The sequence below is a fragment of the Haliotis cracherodii genome, unplaced genomic scaffold, assembly GCF_022045235.1.
Source record: "Haliotis cracherodii isolate W230 unplaced genomic scaffold, xgHalCrac1.p SCAF_7, whole genome shotgun sequence".
NCBI classification, from domain to species: Eukaryota; Metazoa; Mollusca; class Gastropoda; order Lepetellida; family Haliotidae; genus Haliotis; species Haliotis cracherodii.
Window position 1 is genome coordinate 40,934,954 of NW_027266330.1, and position 26,235 is coordinate 40,961,188.

The 26,235-nt window shown below is 40.6% G+C and overlaps 1 protein-coding gene across 2 annotated transcripts in view; it reads left to right on the forward strand.

Annotated features, from left to right (window-relative positions):
• Positions 1–22,470, forward strand: part of LOC139447367 (myosin-VIIa-like) — an 81,143-nt gene extending 58,673 nt beyond the window's left edge. For both annotated transcript variants that reach the window (XM_071228682.1, XM_071228683.1), the window contains 23 exons: positions 632–861; positions 3,321–3,438; positions 3,746–3,874; positions 4,003–4,176; positions 4,497–4,724; positions 5,329–5,744; positions 6,838–7,007; positions 7,331–7,518; positions 7,981–8,105; positions 8,490–8,650; positions 10,310–10,401; positions 13,472–13,533; positions 13,739–13,891; positions 14,051–14,156; positions 14,351–14,465; positions 15,806–15,892; positions 16,450–16,556; positions 16,674–16,792; positions 16,884–16,950; positions 17,461–17,577; positions 17,911–17,994; positions 19,959–20,078; positions 20,709–22,470. In XM_071228682.1, coding sequence (XP_071084783.1) covers positions 632–861; positions 3,321–3,438; positions 3,746–3,874; positions 4,003–4,176; positions 4,497–4,724; positions 5,329–5,744; positions 6,838–7,007; positions 7,331–7,518; positions 7,981–8,105; positions 8,490–8,650; positions 10,310–10,401; positions 13,472–13,533; positions 13,739–13,891; positions 14,051–14,156; positions 14,351–14,465; positions 15,806–15,892; positions 16,450–16,556; positions 16,674–16,792; positions 16,884–16,950; positions 17,461–17,577; positions 17,911–17,994; positions 19,959–20,078; positions 20,709–20,786 — 3,246 coding nt within the window. In that variant the 3' untranslated portion in view covers positions 20,787–22,470. The remainder of the gene's footprint in view (positions 1–631; positions 862–3,320; positions 3,439–3,745; positions 3,875–4,002; positions 4,177–4,496; positions 4,725–5,328; positions 5,745–6,837; positions 7,008–7,330; positions 7,519–7,980; positions 8,106–8,489; positions 8,651–10,309; positions 10,402–13,471; positions 13,534–13,738; positions 13,892–14,050; positions 14,157–14,350; positions 14,466–15,805; positions 15,893–16,449; positions 16,557–16,673; positions 16,793–16,883; positions 16,951–17,460; positions 17,578–17,910; positions 17,995–19,958; positions 20,079–20,708) is intronic.
• The last annotated feature ends 3,765 nt before the right edge of the window (positions 22,471–26,235 follow it).

The following is a 26,235-nucleotide window of genomic DNA, read 5'->3' on the forward strand; positions in this document are numbered from 1 at the left end:
GTTTATTTCACGATAAAACATTGTTCAATGATAATGTCATTTCTGGAGATTTGAACATGCGCTCGCAAATTGATGGCATCATAAAATGGAAAATGTTATTTTTGAGAAGGAAGTGTCTAGTGTGTTGTTACCCATAGATGTAGATGCCCAACCTAGATAAATGCAATGGCCAAATGATTGCATACTCAAGTGGCCGAGATGTGACAATCAGTATTAGGAGAAAAGGTACTGATGATATGTGTAACATCCAGGACATACCAAACTTATCCGCCCTGTTCATAAAATGATTGTATTTAGGGTGTCATGTTGTTAAGTATGGGTAAATATTTTTAAAGCTTGTACATTTTATTAACAACCTTAAAGAGGTTGTACATGATGTTGATATCTCGTATAAGAAATAAAATCAATCTGCCGTTTATTTGTTGAATAAGGTTATAATGTAGTATTAAACAGACCTATCATATAAGGAGAAATACTACTGGATTGTCTCCAATGATGCACTTGTAACAGTGATAATTATTTCAAATAATCATATGCTGCAGTGAAGTATGGTTAGGTAGACAAGCAATGCTACACATGCACATGCCTGTAGGATACCCCTGTCACTTGAACCACCCCCTAACACTTACAGGAGAAGGAGGCTCCAGGCTACCAGCGTCACACCATCAAGAAGTCCACTCGGAAGAAGATAGTGTCTCTGACACTGAAGAAGAAGTCCAAGATCACAGAGGAGGTGACCCGAAAGCTGCAGGACTATGACAGCACCGGAGGCGGCAACGCCTTGCTGGAGGACCGACCCATGTCCAACCTGGAGAAGTTGCACTTCATCATCGGGCATGGCATCCTCAGACCAGAACTCAGGTGCCTCTCTCACGATGTCAACATACAAAACATGCATTATCTCATAAAACTTATTAAGTCTTGTGAAATGGTTCTCCCAAGATTGCATGATGTTATAGCATATCTCTGTATTATTAGGGCAACTGATAAGTTTTTTGACACAATAGCCAGTTCATATTTAAACATATTGTTTTGAAGGTCTGAGAGGACCAACTTTGCTCCTAATGTTTCTCCAGTTGTTTCATGTACTGTCCTTCATGTTATCCAATGTAGATTATATCTTTAGGCGACATTTTTTTTATTTGTTGGTTTACGGATGCGCCGCTCTTTCAAAGTCCAAATGTTAAAAAAAAATAAAAATGAAAATTACCCTTTTTTTTATTACCGCCGATCTTTTCGACAAAAAGTTCAAACAAAAAAAGATTTCTTTTCCTCGTCGAGCTTAAAGCAAAGGGAAGTCACTCTGATATTTCTTGCTGGGATCCTTCTTTATACCATCAAAGCTTGTCAACGCAAAGCGTAGTGGTGACCAGTTTAACTATTTCAACACTGTTGGCCGTTCAAAGCCACAAGTCACACCGCACGGTAAACCGTCAAAGCCACGTCAAAATAGTTTATAATTATATTAACCTACTTGTCATATCATTCATTTATTAAATCTATCACATTTCACAATGTCTGAAATACCTATTCCATTTGATTTTATCATTTTTTATCTATAGATTAAAAATATATTCACTTGACACTATTTCCCGCAATCTTATTGAAAATAAAATTCTCGGACACACTTCGACAACGGGTCCTCACGGGCTGAAACGTCTTTATTTACAAAGTAATAAAATCATCAAAAATGTATCTATAAAAGTTGCCAAACTGACATCTTAGTTATTATTTCCAACTTTTCGTGCGATCGCATATCGTAAGTCAAATGACATCTCGGCTTTCGTCGCCTGGATTTCTCGGCTCGGACACGATGTCTTAATGCCAAAATATATGCATAAGAAATCTTTGTCACAGCTCGTAACCTAGCTCTATGCATCCATAAAGTTCCATATTTTTAATATAGATCGCGATTTCATGCTAAAGCATTCAGAATAACATGATTTAACACAAACCTTTCGCCAAAGTCTGAAAATTATCTTTGCTGTAATTTGATTAGCTGCCTTAGGTCACGTGCTTAAATTTGACTAATCACGAACCTTGTAGCAGATTTTGTCGGTGAAACAATATAAGTTTTTTTAATGTATACTGACATGGCAGGATGTATGTGTTATTCATACGAAGCTTTGAAAACCGAGGTATTTCCTCATGTTAGTGAGCGGACAGCCACTATCATCGGGAAATGGGGGATGACAGATATTATTTGTAATTCTTTTTTAAAATAATGTTCAACGTAAACAAATGAAAATTAAAAAGAAATAGGTAAGTGGATTTTATGAATTCTTATATTTGCCGAAAAAATCGTTAGATTTGCGCTAAATTTGGACGTTATGAATGTTTAAAACGTTTAATGTGTAAATTATTTATTTAAAACGAACTTTATTTAGTTGTTTATGAATTATTTAAATAATGAAATACACATAACTTTCATATTTATAAACAATAGGATTAATTAGACCTTTCAAATAGTGTATGGCCAAACATGTAGTAGCAAAGATGTTAATTTCAGCAGATAATTCATTGATAAATGTTGGTTTCATTTATCACACAACAGTCTCTGGGAACTTGGTGTCACAGCAGTAATCTTCTGGTTGGCTGGTGTTGAAAGAGTTAAACGTTGCCCATGCATTTGCAGCCAAAATAGCAGCGTTTTTCATGCATTTCCACCCATGACATGACAACATGTTATGTTGTCATCCCTGCACAAGCTGAGTGCAAGGGATATAATAAAATGTTCTTGAAAAATTGAGTTATTTTACTTTTATTACGACAGGATATTTTTTTTCATACCTACCTAACTTTTTAGGACAAAATTCAGGTAAAAAAAATGTGAGAGGCTTTTTTTTTCTTTTTTTTTAATTGGCCTGCCTCACTTTTGAAATGAGTTTGAAATCCGTAAACCAAGAAATAAAAAAAGTGTCGCCTTAGCAGATTTATATTTTCTTTTAACATATTTTAAATATTTTGATGTTGATATTATCTGAAACTTCTTCCTTGAAAACTGAAATATTGTTACTATTTCTTCTATTTCCACACAAACTATAGAATGTATGTAATAAAATATGCTGCTTCTAGAGCAAAACATGCTAGCATTTGAGAGGGTAAAAAAATATGTGTATTGTTTCCGGGTGGCTCTTGAAATAACATGGATCCAAATATTTCTTTGCTTAGATTTAGAAACACTGTTTGAGATATGCTAGTTGTCCTAGGCTTATTCCAAAATTTAATGAGATATTGTTATTTGAAGTTTTGTATGAAACAAGGCTAAGTGAATGTTGTCCATGTAATTTGAGTTACTTATGAAGAATGTTGTTTTACAGAGATGAGATCTACAGTCAGATCTGCAAGCAGCTGAATCAGAACCCCTCCAAGGCCAGCCATGCCCGTGGCTGGATCCTGCTGTGTCTGTGTGTGGGCTGCTTCCCCCCTTCAGAAAATGTAAGCCATTCCTTGAGATTACCATGAACACCAAGCCATTGATGAAAGTTAGGACTTTCTCTGGTAGCATGATGGTTCATTATGTCCAACTCCCATTGATGTCCTATTGTCAGATGTTACAGGAACACTTTTAGTCTTTAGTTGTGATTGCATGACAGGAGGGAAGGGTAAACTACAGGCACTGGCATATGTTTAATATGCATGTAAGGTTAGGGCAGTGATTGTATTGTGTTGGTATTGACAGCCACATCACTTCATACATGATTAGTTTATTATCAATATTAGCATTCTCTGTTTGTGTTACAAGATGGTGAAGTATCTGCGCAACTTCATCCAAGATGGCCCACCTGGCTATGCACCCTACTGTGAAGAGCGCCTCCGTCGTACCTTCTCCAATGGTCCCAGGAACCAGCCCCCCAGTTGGCTAGAGCTGCAGGTAAGTCGCCATAGCAACCTAGTAAGATGGGATCAAGTAGATGATGTTGCTCACAGGATACTAGCAATAAATGAATGTACCTGACTCGTCATGACAGACCAGTGAATGTCCCCTGATACTGCTTTCAGGCCACTAAATCAAAGAAGCCGCTGATGCTGCCCATCACATTCATGGATGGCAACACGAAGACTCTCCTAGCCGACTCCGCAACCACCGCCCGTGAGCTGTGCCAGCAGCTCTCCGAGAAGATCGAGCTGCGGGATCAGTTTGGCTTCTCTCTCTACATTGCATTGTTTGACAAGGTCAGCAGCTGATGCTAGCTTTTTAATTTTAAGTCATTTTCAGATGAATGAAAACAGGCACCTGAGGCACTAGCCCTGTGATAGTGCAGGTTTTCATTAGAAGTCTTATTATGAGAATTGTTCAGTTAAATTAGTTGTGTGGCAAGTATGCAGTGCATGTGCGGGTCCGCTTCAGTGTAGCAGTCAGTTCGCAGTAAAGTTTCTGGATGGCAGCATGTGTTGAGTGCTCTCTCTCTCTTGTGTGCCACCTCCATCTTAAGACGACATAAGCCAGTAGCGACAGTAAGGAGATAATGTAAAGCGAGGTATTGTGTGTGCAGGTGTCTTCCCTGGGCAGTGGTGGTGACCATGTGATGGACGCCATCTCCCAGTGTGAGCAGTATGCCAAGGAGCAGGGGGCGCAGGAGAGGAATGCGCCATGGAGATTGTTCTTCCGGAAAGAGATTTTTGCCCCATGGCATGATCCCAGTGAGGACCTTGTGGCTACCAACCTCATCTACCAGCAGGTTGTCAGGGGCATCAAGTTTGGAGAGTACCGATGTGACAAGGTAACCTAAGTAATGTACACATGCTAACTCAGGGATACATTGAAGTTTACATTGTCATCTTTTAGCACGATTTCTCCTCTTTGGTGTTGTATAATACCAATTGTTCTGAAACTATATAGTAAAACTATACTTGCAGCCTGAGTTTTGCAGTTGATTGTATAATAGGGATGCCATGTACAAAGCAGTGTATGCTTCTAAACACCAGTACAGTAAACTAATAGGATATCAGGACCTCATTTTGAAAAACATTTATTGATCATATTTTTCGCCTAATGTCTTCTGATAAGAGAGTTATGCTAACACACAGTTATAGCAAGTAACAGATATAGTGTAGTGATGTTACTGCTCCAAACACACAGAGTACTTGCCAGACAAATTGTCATCTGTTATGAATTCCTACTCATGGACATTCTAAAGTTCAGTGTACCAAAGATGACAACGAAACAAGACAGTTTGATTATCTGTATGCAATCAAGAGTGACAGAAAGTGAGATTAAATAATTGTTTTATTTGAGATGAAATTGGTTCAACAAATGAATATTAATGATCCTAGCTGTTGAAGTTGGCCCTCTCCTGTAGTGAATTGTTCAAACATATGTTTCAGGATGAGGACCTGGCAATGATTGCTGCTCAGCAGTACTTCGTGGAGCATGGCACCAACCTGATCCCGGAGCGCCTCCAGGCCCTGCTGCCATCCTTCGTCCCGGACTCCTACCTACAGAAGCCCAATGCCATGCAGGGATGGATGGCATCTGTTGTCAGTAAACTCCGAAGTCCGTACTTCACAAACGAAAGGATTAGAGCACCAAAAGTCAAAGAGGACATTGTCAGCTATGCAAAATATAAATGGCCATTACTTTTCTCTAGATTCTATGAGGCATATAAGTTTGCTGGCCCGAGTTTACCTAAGAATGATGTGATAATCGCCGTCAACTGGACAGGAGTGTACGTAGTGGATGACCAGGAACAAGTCCTGCTGGAGTTGTCTTTCCCTGAAATTACTGCAGTCTCTAGTAGCCGGTAAGTAGCATTGATAATTGATTGTAAAATAAGGGGCACTGTGCCTAAGATGGACTGATTGACAGAATAGTGTTTCAAATCAGTTGTTTTAGTGCACAATTTAATCTAGATCTAGACTACCAGTTGTGGGACTTTCATTTTTGTGGAAGCCTCGGTGGCTGAGTGGGTTAGACCGCTGACTTTGTGTGCTGCTATAGGTGCCTCACACATTTGAATCCTGGACGGGACTCAACCCCAAAAAGTATGAGAATCTGTACTTTACTAAGAAAGTGTTATCACAAATATAACATTTGTTACATTTTACCACTTTCTAGCGCATACTAAATCCCTACATTTGTAATAAAAAGATATTTCATTGTATCCCTTTAGCGAATTCAGGGAAACGAACAGATGATAACAATTAAACTTGGTCAATACAAATTTGAGATTAAAACATTGTTTAGAGATTAAGATTACCTTGCTGATTCGGTTAATAATTACCCAATACTATAACTTAAAAGAATTTTGAAACAATGATCATATGAATTTTATCAGAAACTATTATTTTATCAAGAATAATATATTTCAAGATCATTTTATTTTAGTTTCAGCTTCACTACATGCATGTAATTGAAATATATTAATTCTGCAAAAGCCCTATATGGAATAGGGTGCAATATAAGATAGCAACATGAAAAATTGCAAAGAGCAATGAAAAACAAAGCGTGTTCTATTTCATGATAAAACATTGTTCTAGTATGATGTTATTTCTGGAGATTCAAACATGAGCTCGCAAATTGGACGTTATTTTTTAGAGGGATGTGTTCAATGAGTTATTCCCCATAGATGTAGCTGGGCAACACAGATAAACACAAAGGCAAAACGATCATACAATTAGACATTGCAGGGAGAATAAATCACTAAGGATTGCACCGCTCATAGTTTATTCTCCCTGCAATGTCAAATTGTTCCATACGAAAAAATATCTGGCAATAGCCATCAGCTGTACCAAAGTGCTTATGGTTATTAAAAGCATGCAAGGATAGATGGGGTTACATAGGGTATAATTGTGTTTTACATTTTTGTGTGTTATTTTTTGTGTTCCATGTTTCAGAACGGGCAAGATGCATGGTCAGAGCTTCACGCTGGCAACAGTGAAGGGTGACGAGTACACCTTCACCTCCCCCAATGCCGAGGACATCAAGGACCTGGTGGTCACCTTCCTGGAGGGACTGAAGAAGAGGTCCAAATACGTCATCGCCATCCAGGACTACACCTCACCAGGTACACAACTCACCTCAACCTCTCTGTGTCTCAACACAATTCTGTGGTGGTGGAGAAGTTTCTCTACCCCTTGGTGTACCCTGTCCATACGTATGTTGCTGACCGACAGCACCTATGACTAAATAACTTATGAAACAAGTGATGAATGGGATGTGGTAAAGGGCACATTTGTGGATGTGTTTTGTATGATTAACAACATGACAAGTCATGTGAGAATATCTGTTTCGAATGACTGCTATGACTCTGATCGTCCTTCCTGTTACTATGTGGAGGCTGCTGCTTCCCTGGCACAAGAGTCACCTGACCTTCTGTCCCCCTTCCAGGTGAGGGTTCCACCTTCCTGACATTCAGCAAGGGAGACCTGATAGTGCTGGACCAGCAAAGTGGGGAGACGGTGATGAACTCCGGCTGGTGCTACGGGGAGAACGTCAAGACCAACAAGAAGGGAGACTTCCCAGCCGAGTGTGTGTATGTCCTGCCTACCATCACCCGGCCACCGACAGAAATACTGGTCAGTATGTCTTCTCACCAGCTTAATACAAACGCCATCACTGGAAGCATTGTCTCTCAGTAGTATGAGATGTGTTTATTAAATACTCTTTTAACTTCATAATGGACCTGTGAAGATTCGAGTTAGAATAGGTCTCCAGCCACCCATGCTTGCCGTGAAAGGTGACTGTGTTTGTTGTAAGAGGAGACTAACGGGATCGGGTGGTCAGGCTTGCCGACTTGGTCGATGCATGTCATCATATCCCAATTGCGTAGATCAATGCTCATTATGTCAATCACTGGATTGTCTGGCCAAGACTTGATTATTTACAGACTGCTGTCATATAGCTGAAATATTGCTGAGTGCGGCATTAAACAACAATGAACATTGACATCAACATTGACATCAAAATTGACATCAACATCAACAACAACTTAATAATGGATTTGGTTGGGCAGTTAACATGTTCTTGTCTTGTTTCAGAACTTGTTTGTTCAGTCTGGGGAGCAGACTGAGAAGCTGTTGGCCCCTATGCAAGATGAAACTGAGATAATCGAGCCAGGAGAAAAGCCCCACACACTGGAGCAGTACTCCCTGGACCACTTCAGGTATGTGACCCTGAAGATCTTCAGCAACCCATGCTTGTTGTTAGAGGCAACCATGCTTGTCGTAAGAGGCGACTTACGGGATGGGGTGGTCAGGCTCTCTGACTTAGTGGATGTATGTCATCATATCCCAGTTGCGACACTTCCAGTATGTAGCCCACACTAAGGCAGTACACCATGGACCACTTCAGGAGGAAATACTGTGATTTGATGTAGTTTATTGTTGTACGGCACAGCATTGACTGAGGCGTCTAGCTACGATCTGCTTGTTTACATGTGATTAATTGATGGGCTGGACTTCACTCACATACTAAGAAGATGCTGTGGTTATTAACACTGAAAAGGAATGAACCTATTTTGAAATGGTTTGCATGTTGTATGTTACAGAATGCCCCCCAAGCGCACCCTGAGCAAGTCCATCAAGTCTGCGGGTCGTAAGCGCATGGATGATCTGTGGCGGTACTCCAAGGACCCCATCAAGCAGCCACTGCTGAAGAAGCTGCAGGGCAAGGAGGATCAGAGTGCTGAAGCCTGCATGAGCTTCCTTGATATCCTTCCTCACTCTCATGTTGGACAACACAGTCCACACTTACACCAGGACCGCAGTCCTCAGTCACACATGTCAGGCAACACAGTCCACACTTATACCAGGACCGCAGTCCTCAGTCACACACGTCAGGCAACACAGTCCACACTTATACCAGGACCGCAGTCCTCAGTCACACACGTCAGGCAACACAGTCCACACTTACACCAGGACCGCAGTCCTCAGTCACACACATCAGGCAACACAGTCCACACTTATACCAGGACCGCAGTCCTCAGTCACACACGTCAGGCAACACAGTCCACACTTATACCAGGACCGCAGTCCTCAGTCACACACGTCAGGCAACACAGTCCACACTTATACCAGGACCGCAGTCCTCAGTCACACACATCAGGCAACACAGTCCACACTTATACCAGGACCGCAGTCCTCAGTCACACACGTCAGGCAACACAGTCCACACTTATACCAGGACCGCAGTCCTCAGTCACACACGTCAGGCAACACAGTCCACACTTATACCAGGACCGCAGTCCTCAGTCACACACGTCAGGCAACACAGTCCACACTTATACCAGGGAATGCAGTCCTCAGTCACACACGTCAGGCAACACAGTCCACACTTATACCAGGAACGCAGTCCTCAGTCACACACGTCAGGCAACACAGTCCACACTTATACCAGGACCGCAGTCCTCAGTCACACACGTCAGGCAACACAGTCCAGACTTATACCAGGGAATGCAGTCCTCAGTCACACACGTCAGGCAACACAGTCCACACTTATACCAGGAACGCAGTCCTCAGTCACACATGTCAGGCAACACAGTCCACACTTATACCAGGAACGCAGTCCTCAGTCACACACGTCAGGCAACACAGTCCACACTTATACCAGGAACGCAGTCCTCAGTCACACATGTCAGGCAACACAGTCCACACTTATACCAGGAACGCAGTCCTCAGTCACACATGTCAGGCAACACAGTCCACACTTATACCAGGAACGCAGTCCTCAGTCACACAGGTCAGGCAACACAGTCCACACTTATACCAGGAACGCAGTCCTCAGTCACACATGTCAGGCAACACAGTCCACACTTATACCAGGAACGCAGTCCTCAGTCACACATGTCAGGCAACACAGTCCACACTTATACCAGGAATGCAGTCCTCAGTCACACATGTCAGGCAACACAGTCCACACTTATACCAGGAACGCAGTCCTCAGTCACACATGTCAGGCAACACAGTCCACACTTATACCAGGGAAGGAGTCCTCAGTCACACAGGTCAGACAACACAGTCCACACTTACACCAGGGAAGGAGTCCTCAGTCACACAGGTCAGACCACACAGTCCATACTTACACCAGGGAACGCAGTCCTCAGTCACACATGTCAGGCAACACAGTCCACACTTATACCAGGGAATGCAGTCCTGTGTCACATTAAGCAACACAGTCCACACTTATACCAGGGAATGCAGTCCTCAGTCACACATGTCAGGGAACGCAGTCCACACTTACACCAGGGAATGCAGTCCTCAGTCACACATGTCAGGGAACACAGTCCTCAGTCACACGTCAGGGAACACAGTCCTCAGTTACATTTCTAGGTAATGAAGTTGTCTGCTACTTTCTCCTTAACCCTAGCACCTATACTGAAGTACATGGGTGACCATCCATCCAAGAGAAGTAGGAACTCCAATGAAATCACTGATGCCATATTCGAACCTCCACTCAGAAATGTAAGTACTCAATTTCAAGGAAATGTTTCTTCATAAAATTTTATTTGCTCTTTGCTACAATGAAAATATATAGAGGTTATCACGCGAGTGTTTGGGGATGGTAAATATCATGCATTAGGAATAAACATTGTATTTAGCGAGCCTCGGCGAGCTAAATACATAGTGTTTATTCCTAATACAGGATATTTACCATCCCCAAACACACAAGCGTGATAACCTCTTTATCATATAATGACATTCTTTAGTTCTGTGTTTGAAAATCGCTTTCCCTCTCTCACAAACATTACCTAAACATTGCGAGTTTTCCTGGAATGTGCTAATTAATATTTATTACGTCACAGGGTAAGTTATGTGTCAGTCGGACAGTGACAGTAGCCAATATAGTTCAAACTGAATTCTGTTTCTTATACAGTGGCTAAGCAACATATATGCAAACAACAATTGTTTTTACTTGCATTTCGTGGCAATCCATCGGTCTGTACGCTTGAGTAACTGCCCTTTGTCAAAGGGAAGCTACTCTAACCCTAGTCTATGAGACATCATGGCCACGTTCAGACGCTGTTGATAGTCGGCCTGTCCTGTCATAACGTTAAGAAGTGCATTCGGATGTACACACAGTGACAAAACGAAACAAGGTAACAATTCAAACATATTTCGGGCAAATCCAACTATTTTAATTTATGGAAAAGTTTTCAAGCCGCAGAGGTCTACAAGCACAGATATGGCTACTGATCCCGCTTGGCTAGACCTGGTGCCCTCTCAAAATTGTTTCGAAGTTTATATCTCCAAAGTTGCCAAAACTTATAAAATGTCTTAGCTACATCACAGTTAGACACTGATTTTCAGTATATTGGACTGTCCTTTTGATAATGATAGCAATTATCCCTGTAGTTTATCCAGATTCCCAATGGTTAATCCTGACTCGATCGCCGAATGATGAGGGCGACGCCATGTTTGTTTATAAACAGTGAAAGTATTCCCTACTTGACCATTGATATTTGCATCTCTATCAGCATATGACGCCAACGGATATCGTTTTTATCCATTGGCTTTATCCTGCCGAGAAACCTACTCATTATATGATAAATGAATATATAACATAAAATACCGTAATGTGACTTATTCTCCAAATTGTTATATAAATAATATATTTGATGTATAATCACCAATTTAATTTTATATCATAAAATAATTACAGATAGTTTCCTTTATATAATGGATCTTACAACTTATTTGTGTTAAAATGTCAGTATCATGATCAGTAAATAATACTGATGTTATTTAAAATATATTTGATCATTCTATTATACCTGCAAAATGTATTTAATAAAACCAGAACGTGTATTATATTACTTGAGATACAATTTGTGATGTATAAAAATTTGAAGTATCCCCCTGTTATTGGTTTTGGATTCTTAAGAAACAATCATAGTTTTGTCTAATCACATGAACAATTGTAAAACATCTCATTCACTTATAAAAGACAACTTTCTGTTCAAAACAAGCCATCATCTGGGTATTTAATTTTCTGGATGCTACACACTCTGTTATAGCACAAGTAATCTCGATAAACATGGCTGTCAGAAAACATATGATGTCTGAAAACCTGTGATACAACGGTTTTTGTTTATACCACAAGGTTTTATTTTCTGATATCTTACAATCAAATGCACTATTTCATATCACCTAATGTGTTTTAGATATCACAAATTTTAGATGTATTGTTATTGATATCTGAAAATCTCATTTCTTTGTTAATCAAAGTAATGAATTCTCCCTTAATGTCATAACACCTGAGTAATGTCATAACACCTGAGTAATGTCATAACACCTGAGTAATGTCATAACACCTGAGTAATGTCATAACACCTGAGTTATGTCTTAACACCTGAGTAATGTCACAACACCTGAGTAATATCATAACACCTGAGTAATGTCATAACACCCGAGTAATGTCACAACACCTGAGTAATGTCACAACACCTGAGTAATGTCACAACACCTGAGTAATGTCACAACACCTGAGTAATGTCACAACACCTGAGTAATGTCATAACACCTGAGTAATGTCATAACACCTGAGTAATGTCATAACACCTGAGTAATGTCACAACACCTGAGTAATGTCATAACACCCGAGTAATGTCACAACACCTGAGTAATGTCATAACACCTGAGTAATGTCATAACACCTGAGTAATGTCATAACACCTGAGTAATGTCACAACACCTGAGTTATGTCATAACACCTGAGTAATGTCACAACACCTGAGTAATGTCATAACACCCGAGTAATGTCATAAGATCTGAGTAATGGCAGTTATTACGTAAACAATTTTAATATAATGATTCACAAATTCCATTTCTTAAGTCTAAAATTCATTCTAAAATAGCACAAAAGAATTGATTGTTACACTATTGTTCACTTTGTAATTTGATTTTTTGAAATCTAAAAACCTGTTTTGTATATTGGTGAATTAATGATATATTGAAATAAGAAATGAATTGTGAAACAGCACCTTTTGAGATATCTTTAGATATTTTTAAGATCAAAACCATTCTATCATATAGAGTGTTGTGTTATGGAAAAATCTCAGTTTAGTATTTGTAAAAATTTACTCCTTTTGCCACAGTGCTCTCATAGGAGGGTCTCTAGCCAGAGAGTGGAAGGTTGGGTTTCGATTTTCAGCCACATCATATCAATAGACGTTGTAAGATGGTACTTGTTACCCTGCCTGGCGCTCTGCATTAAGGGGGTAAAACAAGGACTGGTCTGCTCGGAGTCATTATACTGTGTCTGAGTAGGGTATCCATGTTAAACTGCAGCATGGTATCTCAGTGGGCTAGCACTATAAAATATGCATAAGTCTGGACTAAGACAAGCAGCCACACACACGCACACACACACACACACACACACACGCACACACACACGTGCTTGCACGTCGCTATGTATGTGCAATAATCTTGAAAGCGACGTTAAACCCTATTTCACCTCACCTCACCTCTTGCTACTGAAAATTCTCAACTCTTAAGCGGTCTTTTAGAGGTGCTTATTCTTTGGTTTCAGGAAATCCTGCGAGACGAGGTGTACTGCCAGATCATGAAGCAGCTGACTGACAACCGAGTCAGGTAGGCACAGACCATCTTGCACACCTTCAGTGGGGGAAGTAAGCACTGATAATCACGTCCATCTATCCAGCACTACTTTCATCCATAGAAAGTGTGTTCTAGTCAAATATTGTGACTTGTTAATGTAACAGCAGTATCTGATAAACAGCTATAGACCTTACCATGATTGTCCTGCCCAGTGCTACCATGTGGTGTTTTCCTACAGAGCCAGTGAGGAGCGTGGTTATGAGCTGATGTGGCTTGCTACAGGCTGCTTTGCCCCAAGCACCAACCTCCTGAAGGAGCTGATGCAGTTTCTCAGGACACGGAAGAATGCTATTGCTCCAGACTGCATGAACAGACTCAAGAAGACACTAAGGTATGAAGCACTTGTAAATATAAGCCTGCTAGCCAATCCCACAAAAGGAGGCCTGTCAGTTGAATACTTATATGTATGGACACAATGTATGTTGTATGACTATCGAGATACCAAGTCTGTGTGTTGCTGTTGTTCGAGGGTGAGTGTTGCATGTTGCAGGAATGGTACGAGGAAGTACCCTCCCCATCAAGTTGAGGTGGAGGCCATCCAGCACAAGACAACACAGATCCTGCACAAAGTCTACTTCCCAGATGACACAGACGAGGTGGGGATATGCTACTGTGCTTAGGAGACATTTGTAGTAACCTTCCAGTTGAAGTATAGAACTGAACCTTGTAATTTGATTCTATACAAGTTTTGTATTTTATCTTAGTTTAAACTGTGTACTTTATGTTAACAAGTCTCTCCAAATGGATTATAAAAGGAACCGTGATATATACCTGCTATTTTTTTTATCAGGCATTTGAGGTTGAGTCAAGTACTAGAGCAAAGGATTTCTGTCAGAACATTGCCAACAAGCTGGCACTGCGGTCTGCAGAAGGCTTCAGCTTGTTTGTCAAGATAGCTGACAAAGGTTTGTGTGTAAACTGTGTCATAAAGCAAAGGACTATCTGTCAAATACGTTCATGCTTGTGAAGGGGGTGATCGAATGCAGCAATACTTGCCAGTATTTCTTTTTGATAACAGTCAATGAATTTCATTGTCCTGATGTATGTAACATTTTCATACCACGGGATGGGATAATGGGATGGGTGGATGCAAGGGTGATACACTCCTTACTCATATGCAAGTAAAAGATTGAGGTTTCCTTATTTGCTATACATGAATTAATGTGTTCTAAACATTTTTTAAAGACATTTTTTTAGTGTGATTAATAGAGGTTATCACGCGAGTGTGTTTGGTGATGGTAAATATCCTGCATTAGGAATAAACATTGTATTTAGCGAGCCTTGGCGAGCTAAATACATAGTGTTTATTCCTAATACAGGATATTTACCATCACTAAAAACACACAAGCGTGATAACCTCTTTATCATATAATGTCATTCTTCAATTCTGTGCTTGAAAATCGCTTCCCCTCACTCACAAACATTACCTAAACATTGCGAGTTTTCCTGGAATGCGCGCATTAATATTTATTACGTCACAGGGTAGGTGATGTGTCAGTCGGACAGTGACAGTAGCCAATATAGTTCAAACTGAAATCTGTTTCTTATACAGTGGCGAAGCAACATATACGCAAAACAACAATTGTTTTAACTTGCCTTTCGCGACAATCCATCGGTCTGTCCGCTAGAGTAAGTGCCCTTTGTCAAAGGGAAGCTACTCTAACCCTAGTCTATGAGGCATCACGGCCAGTGATTGTTCACAGTCGGCCTGTTCTGTCCTAACGTTAAGAAGTATAGTCAGATGTATACACAGCGCCAAAACGAAACAAGGTAACAATTCATACATATTTCGCCTAAACCCAACTATTTTTATTTGTGGAAAAGGTTTCAAGCCGCAGAGGTCTAGAAGCACAGGCTTCTGATCCCGCTCTGCTAGGCCTAGTGCCCTCGCAAAATTGTTTCGAAATTTATATCTCCAAAGTTGCCAAAACTTATAAAATTCCTTAGTGACGTCGCAGTTCGACACTGACTTTCAGTATATAAGACTGTTTTTTTAATAATTGTATCAATTATCCCTGTAGTTTATTCAGATTCACGATGGTTAATTCTGACTCGATCGCCGAATGACAAGTGCGACTCCATGTTTGTTTATAAACACTGAAAGTAGTCCCTACTTGACCTTTGATATTTGCATCTCTATCCGCATATGACCCCAACGGATATCGTTTTTATCCGTTGGCTTTATCCTGCCGAGAAACCTACCCATTATATGATAAATATGTTTATTTACAATTGAATATTGCAGTTATTAGTGTCCCAGAGGGAGATTTCTTCTTCGACTTTGTGCGGCACCTGACTGACTGGATCAGGAAAGCCCGGCCGTCCAGAGATGGTGAGTTGCTGCCCTCCACACTGGCCAACAGGTGTTGAGTAACCAGGACATACATCAGTCTGTTCATTGACCACAACTAAATAACAGTCTGTCAAATATACATCAGGCACTCCCTATCCTGACAATGTTAAAATTAACTTGCTGAACAAAGGTGTCAAGTACCTGAAAGTCTGGTATAAAGTTAGAACCTTAGAGGACAGGGAATGTCAAGTATTGTCTACAATGTGTACTGTGGGTGTACTAGCTAATTGATATTAATTGAATGCTCCCCATAATGGAAGTAAACAACCACTCCCTTCCCTAAGGCATCATGTGATGGTCTGTAATGACCGGCACTAATTGGCATCTCAATTTTTTTTTTTTCAATGTTTTGTGACGTTTGTTGTCTTTCCTATTTTTGTGTGTCTTATTGATGAGTTACACAGAAATTAATTCTCAAAAGAATATGACTTTATCCAACTGGTTATGACATATCTAAGTGGGTAGTTTGCTAGTGCAACTGAGAGTGTACACCAGAAGTAGAGAAGCCTGAGTTGGCCTGTTCTTGCCTTCTGCAGGTGCTGTGCCACAGTTCACGTACCAGGTGTTCTTCATGAAGAAGCTGTGGACCAACACTGTGCCCGGCAAAGACATCAACGCTGACTTGATCTTCCACTATCACCAGGTAGGTCCAGCACCATGTCCCCTGTGTCGACACTAGTGAGTCCTACATGTCAGTAGCCCTGTTTCCTGTATCTAGCCCTGTGTGCTGCATCTAGCCCTGTTCTGTGTTGTTCTGTAGGAGTTGCCGAAGCTCCTGCGAGGCTATCACCGGTGCAGCAAGGAGGAGGCAGCAATCCTGGGCGCCCTCATATACAGGGTCAAGTACGGGGAGAGCAAGAAGGAACTACAGTCTTTGGTGTAAGTAGTCACCAGGCACTCTTAAATAAATAATGTGTTATGGGACCTGTGTTCTCATAGACAGCCACTGATATATGTTCCCCTTTTGCAGGAGAACATTGCGTGAATTCCTGCCACAAGATATGGTTAAAGCTCAGTCACCTGAAGACTGGAAGAGGGTGAGTGTTTCCTGAAAATCCTGACAATTTTGTATACAAATCAGTGACTAGTGTGTGTCTTTTCACCTTTACAAACCTCAATGATATAAATATTTGATGCAAAGTAGTATTATGTATTATCTTTAAAATATAGAGTTGGTGATGAATCCCCTCTGCAGACTGCCTGAACCCTAAGTAACAGTTGTGAACAGTCAAACTTGGTTATAGTATTTGTTGTTTCATCCATGCATTGACTGGAGAAAGAATGGGACAGGGTATCTCTTCAGTTCAGTGGGTTGGACTATACATTTGTACAGATCAAATAGTTCAGAGATGATGCCTGCTTTTCCCCAGTTACACATGTTGCAGAAGGGCAGGGTTCTGTTGACCAGCATTGCATATTGTTTGAATGCTATATTCTTGAATGTGGAAGTTCTTAAAAGTTTCCTATTTACTGAAGTGGGTAGACTAATTAGAGCACAATTGTGCCACTCTTTGTGACCATGGTTATCACAATGGTGACTGCTGCAGGCGATGGTGGCGGCATACAACCGAGATGCTGGCAAAAGCCAGGAAGATGCCAAGGTGGAGTTCCTCAAGATCATCTTCAAGTGGCCAACATTTGGATCAGCATTCTTTGAAGTCAAGGTAAACTCCAGCACTCATTGTGTGTTTACCACAATATTGGGTCCTTTATGCGATGTTATCAATATCATTGTTGATTGCATGTTCAAGGTGTCAATGGGTGACTTTCATCAATAAATCGTACATCTATACAATGCTTCTGAGTATGTACAATTAAAGTGCTTGGGAATCAAGTTCAGCGTGCCACAGGTCTCCAGCCTGGGACGCCCATTGTACCCTCAACACCTATTCTCAGTGTCTGTAGACTCAAACATAGATAGAGCTATAGTGTTTTGAATCAGAATTCCATATTATTACTATGTAGATGCTAGTAATAGCCAATTAATTTCTGGACAGCAAACAACAGAGCCTAACTACCCTGAGATCCTCCTCATCGCCATCAACAAGAGCGGTGTGAACCTCATCCATCCCCAGAACAAGGTAGGAACCCATGTAATACTCACAGAACAGGAGCTGCATCAGTATGTCTGTTCCACATGACACACTGGAGCAACAGACTAACAATCTAATCTAATGCATCATGGTATCCAGACACATTACTGCAATAAATCACACTATTGCATCGTGGTATCCATACACATTACTGCAATAAATCACACTATTGCATCGTGGTATCCATACACATTACTGCAATACTGCACACTAATGCATCGTCCATACACATTACTGCAATACTGCACACTAATGCATCATAGTATCCATACACATTACTACAATACTACACACTAATGCATCATGGTATCCATACACATTACTACAATACTACACACTAATGCATCATGGTATCCATACACATTACTACAATACTGCACACTAATGCATCATGGTATTCATACACATTACTACAATACTACACACTAATGCATCATTGTATCCATACACATTACTACAATACTGCACACTAATGCATCATGGTATTCATACACATTACTACAATACTGCACACTAATGCATCATGGTATTCATACACATTACTACAATACTACACACTAATGCATCATGGTATTCATACACATTACTACAATACTGCACACTAATGCATCATTGTATCCATACACATTACTACAATACTACATACTAATGCATCATGGTATCCATACACATTACTACAATACTGCACACTAATGCATCATGGTATCCATACACATTACTACAATACTGCACACTAATGCATCATGGTATCCATACACATTACTACAATACTACACACTAATGCATCATGGTATCCATACACATTACTGCAATACTGCACACTAATGCATCATGGTATCCATACACATTACTACAATACTACACACTAATGCATCATGGTATTCATACACATTACTACAATACTACACACTAATGCATCATGGTATTCATACACATTACTACAATACTGCACACTAATGCATCATTGTATCCATACACATTACTACAATACTACATACTAATGCATCATGGTATCCATACACATTACTACAATACTACATACTAATGCATCATGGTATCCATACACATTACTACAATACTGCACACTAATGCATCATGGTATTCATACACATTACTACAATACTACACACTAATGCATCATTGTATCCATACACATTACTACAATACTGCACACTAATGCATCATGGTATTCATACACATTACTACAATACTGCACACTAATGCATCATGGTATTCATACACATTACTACAATACTACACACTAATGCATCATGGTATTCATACACATTACTACAATACTGCACACTAATGCATCATTGTATCCATACACATTACTACAATACTACATACTAATGCATCATGGTATCCATACACATTACTACAATACTGCACACTAATGCATCATGGTATCCATACACATTACTACAATACTACACACTAATACATCATGGTATCCATACACATTACTACAATACTACACACTAATGCATCATGGTATTCATACACATTACTACAATACTACACACTAATGCATCATGGTATCCATACACATTACTACAATACTACACTCTAATGCATCATGGTATTCATACACATTACTACAATACTACACACTAATGCATCATGGTATTCATACACATAACTACAATACTACACACTAATGCATCATGCTATCAGTATAGATGACCGCAATACTGCACACTAATGCATCATGGTATCCATACACATTACTGCAATACTACACACTAATGCATCATGGTATCCATACACATTACTGCAATACTACACACTAATGCATCATGGTATCCATACACATTACTACAATACTACACACTAATGCATCATGGTATCCATACACATTACTACAATACTACACACTAATGTATCATGGTATACACGTGCACATAACTACAATACTGCACACTAATGCATATGATGTTTGTGTTTGCCAGGAGATCCTTGCCACACATCCTTTCACCAAGATCTCCAACTGGAGTAGTGGCAACACCTACTTCCACATGACAATCGGCAACCTAGTGCGGGGCAGCAAGCTGTTGTGCGAGACATCACTGGTGAGTTCCTCATGCTGGTCATTAACATCGTTTTGTGGACACTGATTTGTATTGGCATCCCTATTTGCTGTCCTGTGTACACAGAGCATAACAGTGCGTGAAGGTGTAGGAAGGCTGTACACAGAACAGGTTGCACAACCCACGTGTCGTCAGGGGTGACCAACATGGCGGGGATCAGTGGCACAATGATGACTGCCTATGCCTGTCTGTTTGTTGTTTTACGCCACAGTCATCAATTTTCCAGCTATATGATGGCAGTCTGTAAATAATCGAGTCTGGACCAGACAATCCAGTGATTGATATCATGAAAAGCGATCCACGCAATTGGGATACAATGACATGCATCAACCAACTCAGCGAGTCTGACCACCCGATTCCGTTAGTCTCCTATTACAACAAGCATAGTGCCCTGTTACGGCAAGCGTGGGCTTCTGAAGACAAATTCTAAGCCGGATCATCACGGTTCTGCGTGCACCTGACAACATGGGGCATAGTTACCCACAGATCTGTTTGTGAAAGGTTGGATTGCTTTACCGTTGGATGTAGCCTGTGTAGTACTTCTCATGTTAGAGCCTAATCATGCCTTCCCTAGCTGCTGAGGCAGCACTAATACCATGTGTCATGTTGCAGGGGTACAAGATGGATGACCTGCTCACCTCCTACATCAGTTTGATGCTGACCACCATGAACAGGCCCAAGCGGCAGTAGTGACCACATCACACCGACAGCCACCACCACCCCAACACACCACCACATGACATGAGCCAGTCAGCACACCCACTACCGTCTGGATACAGGGACACGGTAGCTGCACTTGCAGCCTCCGCAGTCCCGAGGATGTGCTGGACTGGAGAGTCAATCATTCCGATGTATATGAGCACATTGTGATGAGAACTTTGCTCACAGATCATGCTTCATATGTGTGTACATGCACGGTCCAGAGACTCCTTTGTGTATGCAGTCCTACATGTGTTCTACTCCAGAGAGTGCAGTTGTTCCCACCCCGCTCTGCCTGCCTGCACTTATGCAGACTTTGGCAGAGGAGAGAGAGAAGTGTTAAGGACAAATGTCTACCATTCCTGTTGTATTTTTATTGTTATATTTTTGATTTACACTATTTATGTATACAATTATTATTAAACACCATTTATGTTTATATACATATATATATGTGACATTCCGAATTTGTTCAATTATTTGCTTTTACCTTTCGGTATAAGTGAATGATAAGCTCAGCCCGTACCGCCCTGTATGTTGCTGCTGGCTGTCTTTGTGGATCCTGTCAAAGACTCAGTGTCTGTCAGCTTGCAGACTGCTGGACCAGGCCTGTGGACCAGCTGTGTCTTGTTCCTCTTGTACACAAAACAGTGTGTGGGACCCTGTATGATCCTATTGACACTTGTGGGGAGAAAGTCAGCACATAGTAGTTACAAACAGGATACCATGGTCACAATATTCACTATGATGAACATTGTTGTCAGATGTGTTGGACATAGTCTGTATGATTTGCTTCAAAAGCATATGAAAATTGCCAACTGTAACGGGACGATGCTGTTGAGACAAATAGGATGCATTAGCTTAGGGGCTACCTTTGCTGAAAGTAGGTACTAGCTATATAGGGCATGATGAGTTGAGCGGGTGATGGTAGAGGGGACACACCTTGGGTAGAAGCAGCAGCTTATAGCATTCCGTCTCACTGGCACATAATACACACTGTATTTACTCCGCAACAGTACTGGTCTCATAAGTAGTGGTCCCGAAATGAACCTCCGGGTTGTGTATAAAGTATAGACTGTATTGCACAAGGTAGTGGTAGATAGATTTAGATAAGGTACTTGACTGTGGATACTTGGCCTGTTCCCAATCTAGCATATAGTCCTTCATTGTATTATCCCTGGCAGGGACACCCACCCAACTTTGACAACCAATACCTGGGTCTCCCTGACAGGTCACCTTGACATTACACCACCTTCCCCTGTCAAGCGCCCTGACAGACTGTATGTCATGGCATAGCTAGTGCTGGATCACCGTACCTTCAGTAGATATACAGTATACAGATGATTTAATATATCTATGTAAGTATGTATGCAGTAGATCTTAGTTTTCAGATTTGAAAAATGAACTAACACCAATGTAATAACATATACATTCAAAATGTATTTTTGTATAATTCAATATTGACAATATGAGTGACTCTTATCCCTTTGTAACTTATAAACATGTTTGTGTATATTATGGTACTGTCATGTGCACTATATCATGCAGATTCGTTTTTACTCATATTCACATGTTTACTTTTGTAATATTAATTTTTCACATGGCTGTCCTTTTTGCAGTACAATTTTTGCAATATGCCTAAAATATATTTTCGTATGCATATGACAATAAAGTATTCAGATGACAGACATGTTGTGTTGTTGATTCTTATGACCTATCTGCATTCTCTGCTGGGGACCGCTTCTGTCATCTACTGGTAGAGTATCACATTTTGTGTGACATTTATCTTTTACATTTATTATACCCATCACAGATGACAAGTATATTGAAACAAACATTTTGTGTGTCTCTGAAACAGGACTAGTTTGGCAGAGCGGCTGCGGCACAACTGAGTGAATGGAAATGACCGGCCTTTACCAAACCCGAGGCACGTGAACAACAACTGCAGAGTCCAGTATAAAACTAGGTTTCAAACTGCACGATCCACCTCCGACCTGACACCTTGATAATGTAGATGCAATATGTCAGGATCTGGGACTTACTGAGGACTTCTTTCGTTTTAAAAGGAAATGGCTGTGTGAGGTGTTTCTATTTCAGAAAGATTAATATATAGGTCTATCTGTGTTAGAAGCATGTTGTTCCCAGGTCAGACCACGGGGAGTGGGTCAAAACAACCTCTTGGCAGAGAGGCCTCAAAGGAAAAGTCAAAACGGCCACAAAACAAGTCGACCCTAACGGTATCATATACATTATCTAACAGTTCAAAACATTTTTTAAAAACAAAACAAAACACAGCTCCTAATTTTGTGTAAATAAAAACCTCAGCCTCCATCTGCTTGAAAAAAAATTAACACCACAATATGGCCATCCTCATCAATACAAAATATTTCGTGAGCAAAGCCATAATCTTTGACAGAGAGACATGACTATGGGAGACAGTATGCCTGTAACACCTATCTATTAATCATCATTTCAAATCTTCCATTTCAAGAGGCCATAACAGTTGTTGACTGTGATGGGAAATGACTATTAAGCGTCATTTACGTTACTTGGAAATTGACGAGCAAAAGAAACTTACCAATCAACATTGTTTGTTTCTAAAAACAGAACAGGAAGATACTTGTATGGTCAAAAGACATGAATTAACAACTTACATCATTCCAAGTTACTCCATGAGAATCAAGTTGGCCTAAAATGTACCCAATTGCATTTTGAGATGCATCAGTTGTGAGGATGAAGGGTTTGTTTTGGTTGGGATATACAAGGATGTTGGCTGTTGTAAAGGCTTGCTTTAGTTTTTCGAATGCCTATTGGCAATTGGACCATTCGGAAGGCGCCTCTTCTTCCAGAAGGTTGTATAGAGGAGATGCCAGAAAGGTTTGTTACAAATTTGTGATAATACAAGTCCAAATCTAAGAAATGACACTCGTCTTTGACCTTTTGGAATACTGCCTTGAGGTGATTCAAATGTTATGTCATCTATATATATCATCTATATATATATTAGGGTTATCATATTTGGTTGAAATTTCACATGTGTAACGATACATGTATCTATGGGTTATGTCTGAATTTGCAGCACCGAACAATTAATCTTACCACTTTTACAGGTGTTATGATCGAGTAGGGTGTGACAATGGAGCCAGTAGAATACCGAGCAGTGATTAGGTATTTATATTTGAAAGGTCGCGCACCAAAAGAAACTTTCGATGAAATGAAAGCAAGTTATGGGGAAGATGCCCCATCATATGGCGTTAAACACTGGCATCGCCAGTTCAAGTGTGGTCGGACATCTGTGGAAACAGCTGCCATTCCTGGTAGCCCCTGTTCAGCCATTGATGATGACACTATCCATCAAGTGGAGACCGTCATTTTTGTAGACCGACGTATAACTGTTAGCCAGTTAGCACAAGATGTCAAGATTAGTGTAGGGTCTGTGGAAAAAATCATCCATGACAATTTGAACATGCATAAGGTGTCTGCACGATGGATTCCTAGGCTGCTCACACCTTTCCAAAAGCAGGAACGAGTCAATTGCTCAAAGGATCTTTTGGACATGTGCCCAAAAAAACAGGCAAACCTTTTTGACAGACTTATCACACAAGATGAAACACGGGTCCATCACTATGATCCTGAGACTAAAGTTCGATGCAATGGAAGCATGTGGAGTCACCACCCCAAAAGATCTAGAAGGCACGTGTCCAACCCTCTGCAGGCAAGGTCATGCTCACGGTGTTTTGGGACCAGCACGGAGTAGTGATGATGGATTTCTTGGCAAAATGTACCACAATTACAGGAGCTTATTATGCTTCACTGCTGCGGAAATTGTGGGACGCTATCAAGCTTAAGAGGCGTTGCATGCTGACCAAGGGTGTCCGTCTCCAGCAAGACAATGCTCCAGTACACAATTCTCATGTTGCCCAGACAGAAGCGCGATCCTGTGGCTATGAAATCCTTCCTCATCCTCCTTACTCTCCTGACCTTCCATCTCTTTCCAACCATGAAGTCATTTTTGAAAGAAAACGTTTCACAGATGATGAAACACTGATTTCTGAAGTCAAGTCCTGGTTTGAGACGCAAAATGAGGGCTTTTACAAGCGAGGTCTCCATCGTTGCATAAAACTGTCAACGCGCATGTTGACAGGGAATTAGCTCTTGGGGGAATAAAGGACAAAATCGACATCACTGTCCTTTATGCACAACATGTAAACAATAAACAACAATTGCACAATGAGCGGAATACCTGCTCTGACAACACAAACACAGCAATGAGCAGACTTTCCAGCTCAGGCGTACAAGAGGTGAGCGGATCTCCAGCTCACCTCAGGGCGTTTCCCACGAGCAGCATATCCTGCTCGAGGTCGTCCCTATGCCAGCACTCGGAATACCAAGCCTGACTAACACCCTAGTAACTGTGTAATGGTAGCACATATATAGTAATGAACAACAATGGACAGACAAAGAGACAACGACGTTGCTTTGGACATATGGGCGTGATTAACAAACACAGTTCATGGGATGATCAATTAGGGCAATAAATGCCATACTATAAAAAATCAGTAGTTAAAGGGAAGTGATATGGTAGTCCAGGCTGACTGACTGTCAAAATACAATGAAATGTTGGTGAGGATTAACAACGGGGATTAGCGCCTAAAACGTAATGACAATTAAGTTATGGAGACATGGCTACAGGGTAAATTGCCCTTGAAGTCAAATGTACTGCAGACAATGGTAGTCATAAATCAGTCGCTATGACATCTTCCCTCCGTTCCGTGAAGCTTGGACCCCAAGCTTTGACAAGTCCAAATTGATATGTGTGAACTTTTTCACCAAGGAAAACAACCATGCAAATGTGATCAAAATCAGTTATATGAAATCCTTATGCAACAAATATATCTATGCAATGACGGTATGAAAGTGATCATCTAGCCAATTTGAATTAGTGCCAGTTTGAAAACTAACCAAGTGATCTTTATAATGTGCAATTTCACTACAAGGTAATTACTGCTTTTCACAGATTCAATAAATATACCACTGAAGGTTCTTTGAATTCAGGAGTCTGGCTTGGCGGTGCGACTCAGTACCGAATAATGATAATGAGTAATGTCATAAAAAGCACAAATTAAACATCTCAGCAAATATTTTGCATAAAGAAATTTGAAACCAGGAGTCTAGCTTTACCGCGTGACTCAAACGGTACTTGTGGGTACTATTGCCCTTTTAAGTACAATGGGTGCTCTTCCCGTGTCTTTGACGGAGCTTGCCCAGATATTGTGGGTGCGATGCCCAAGAAATAAAATCCTTAATTCCGACATCAAAATTCTGAAATGCTGAATACTGCTGTGCTGTTAATTACTTAATACTGACATACAATAAACATATGTGTAGGGGTGGCTCACACAAGAATATCCCTAATCTGAATTCAAAGTCCTAGACAATA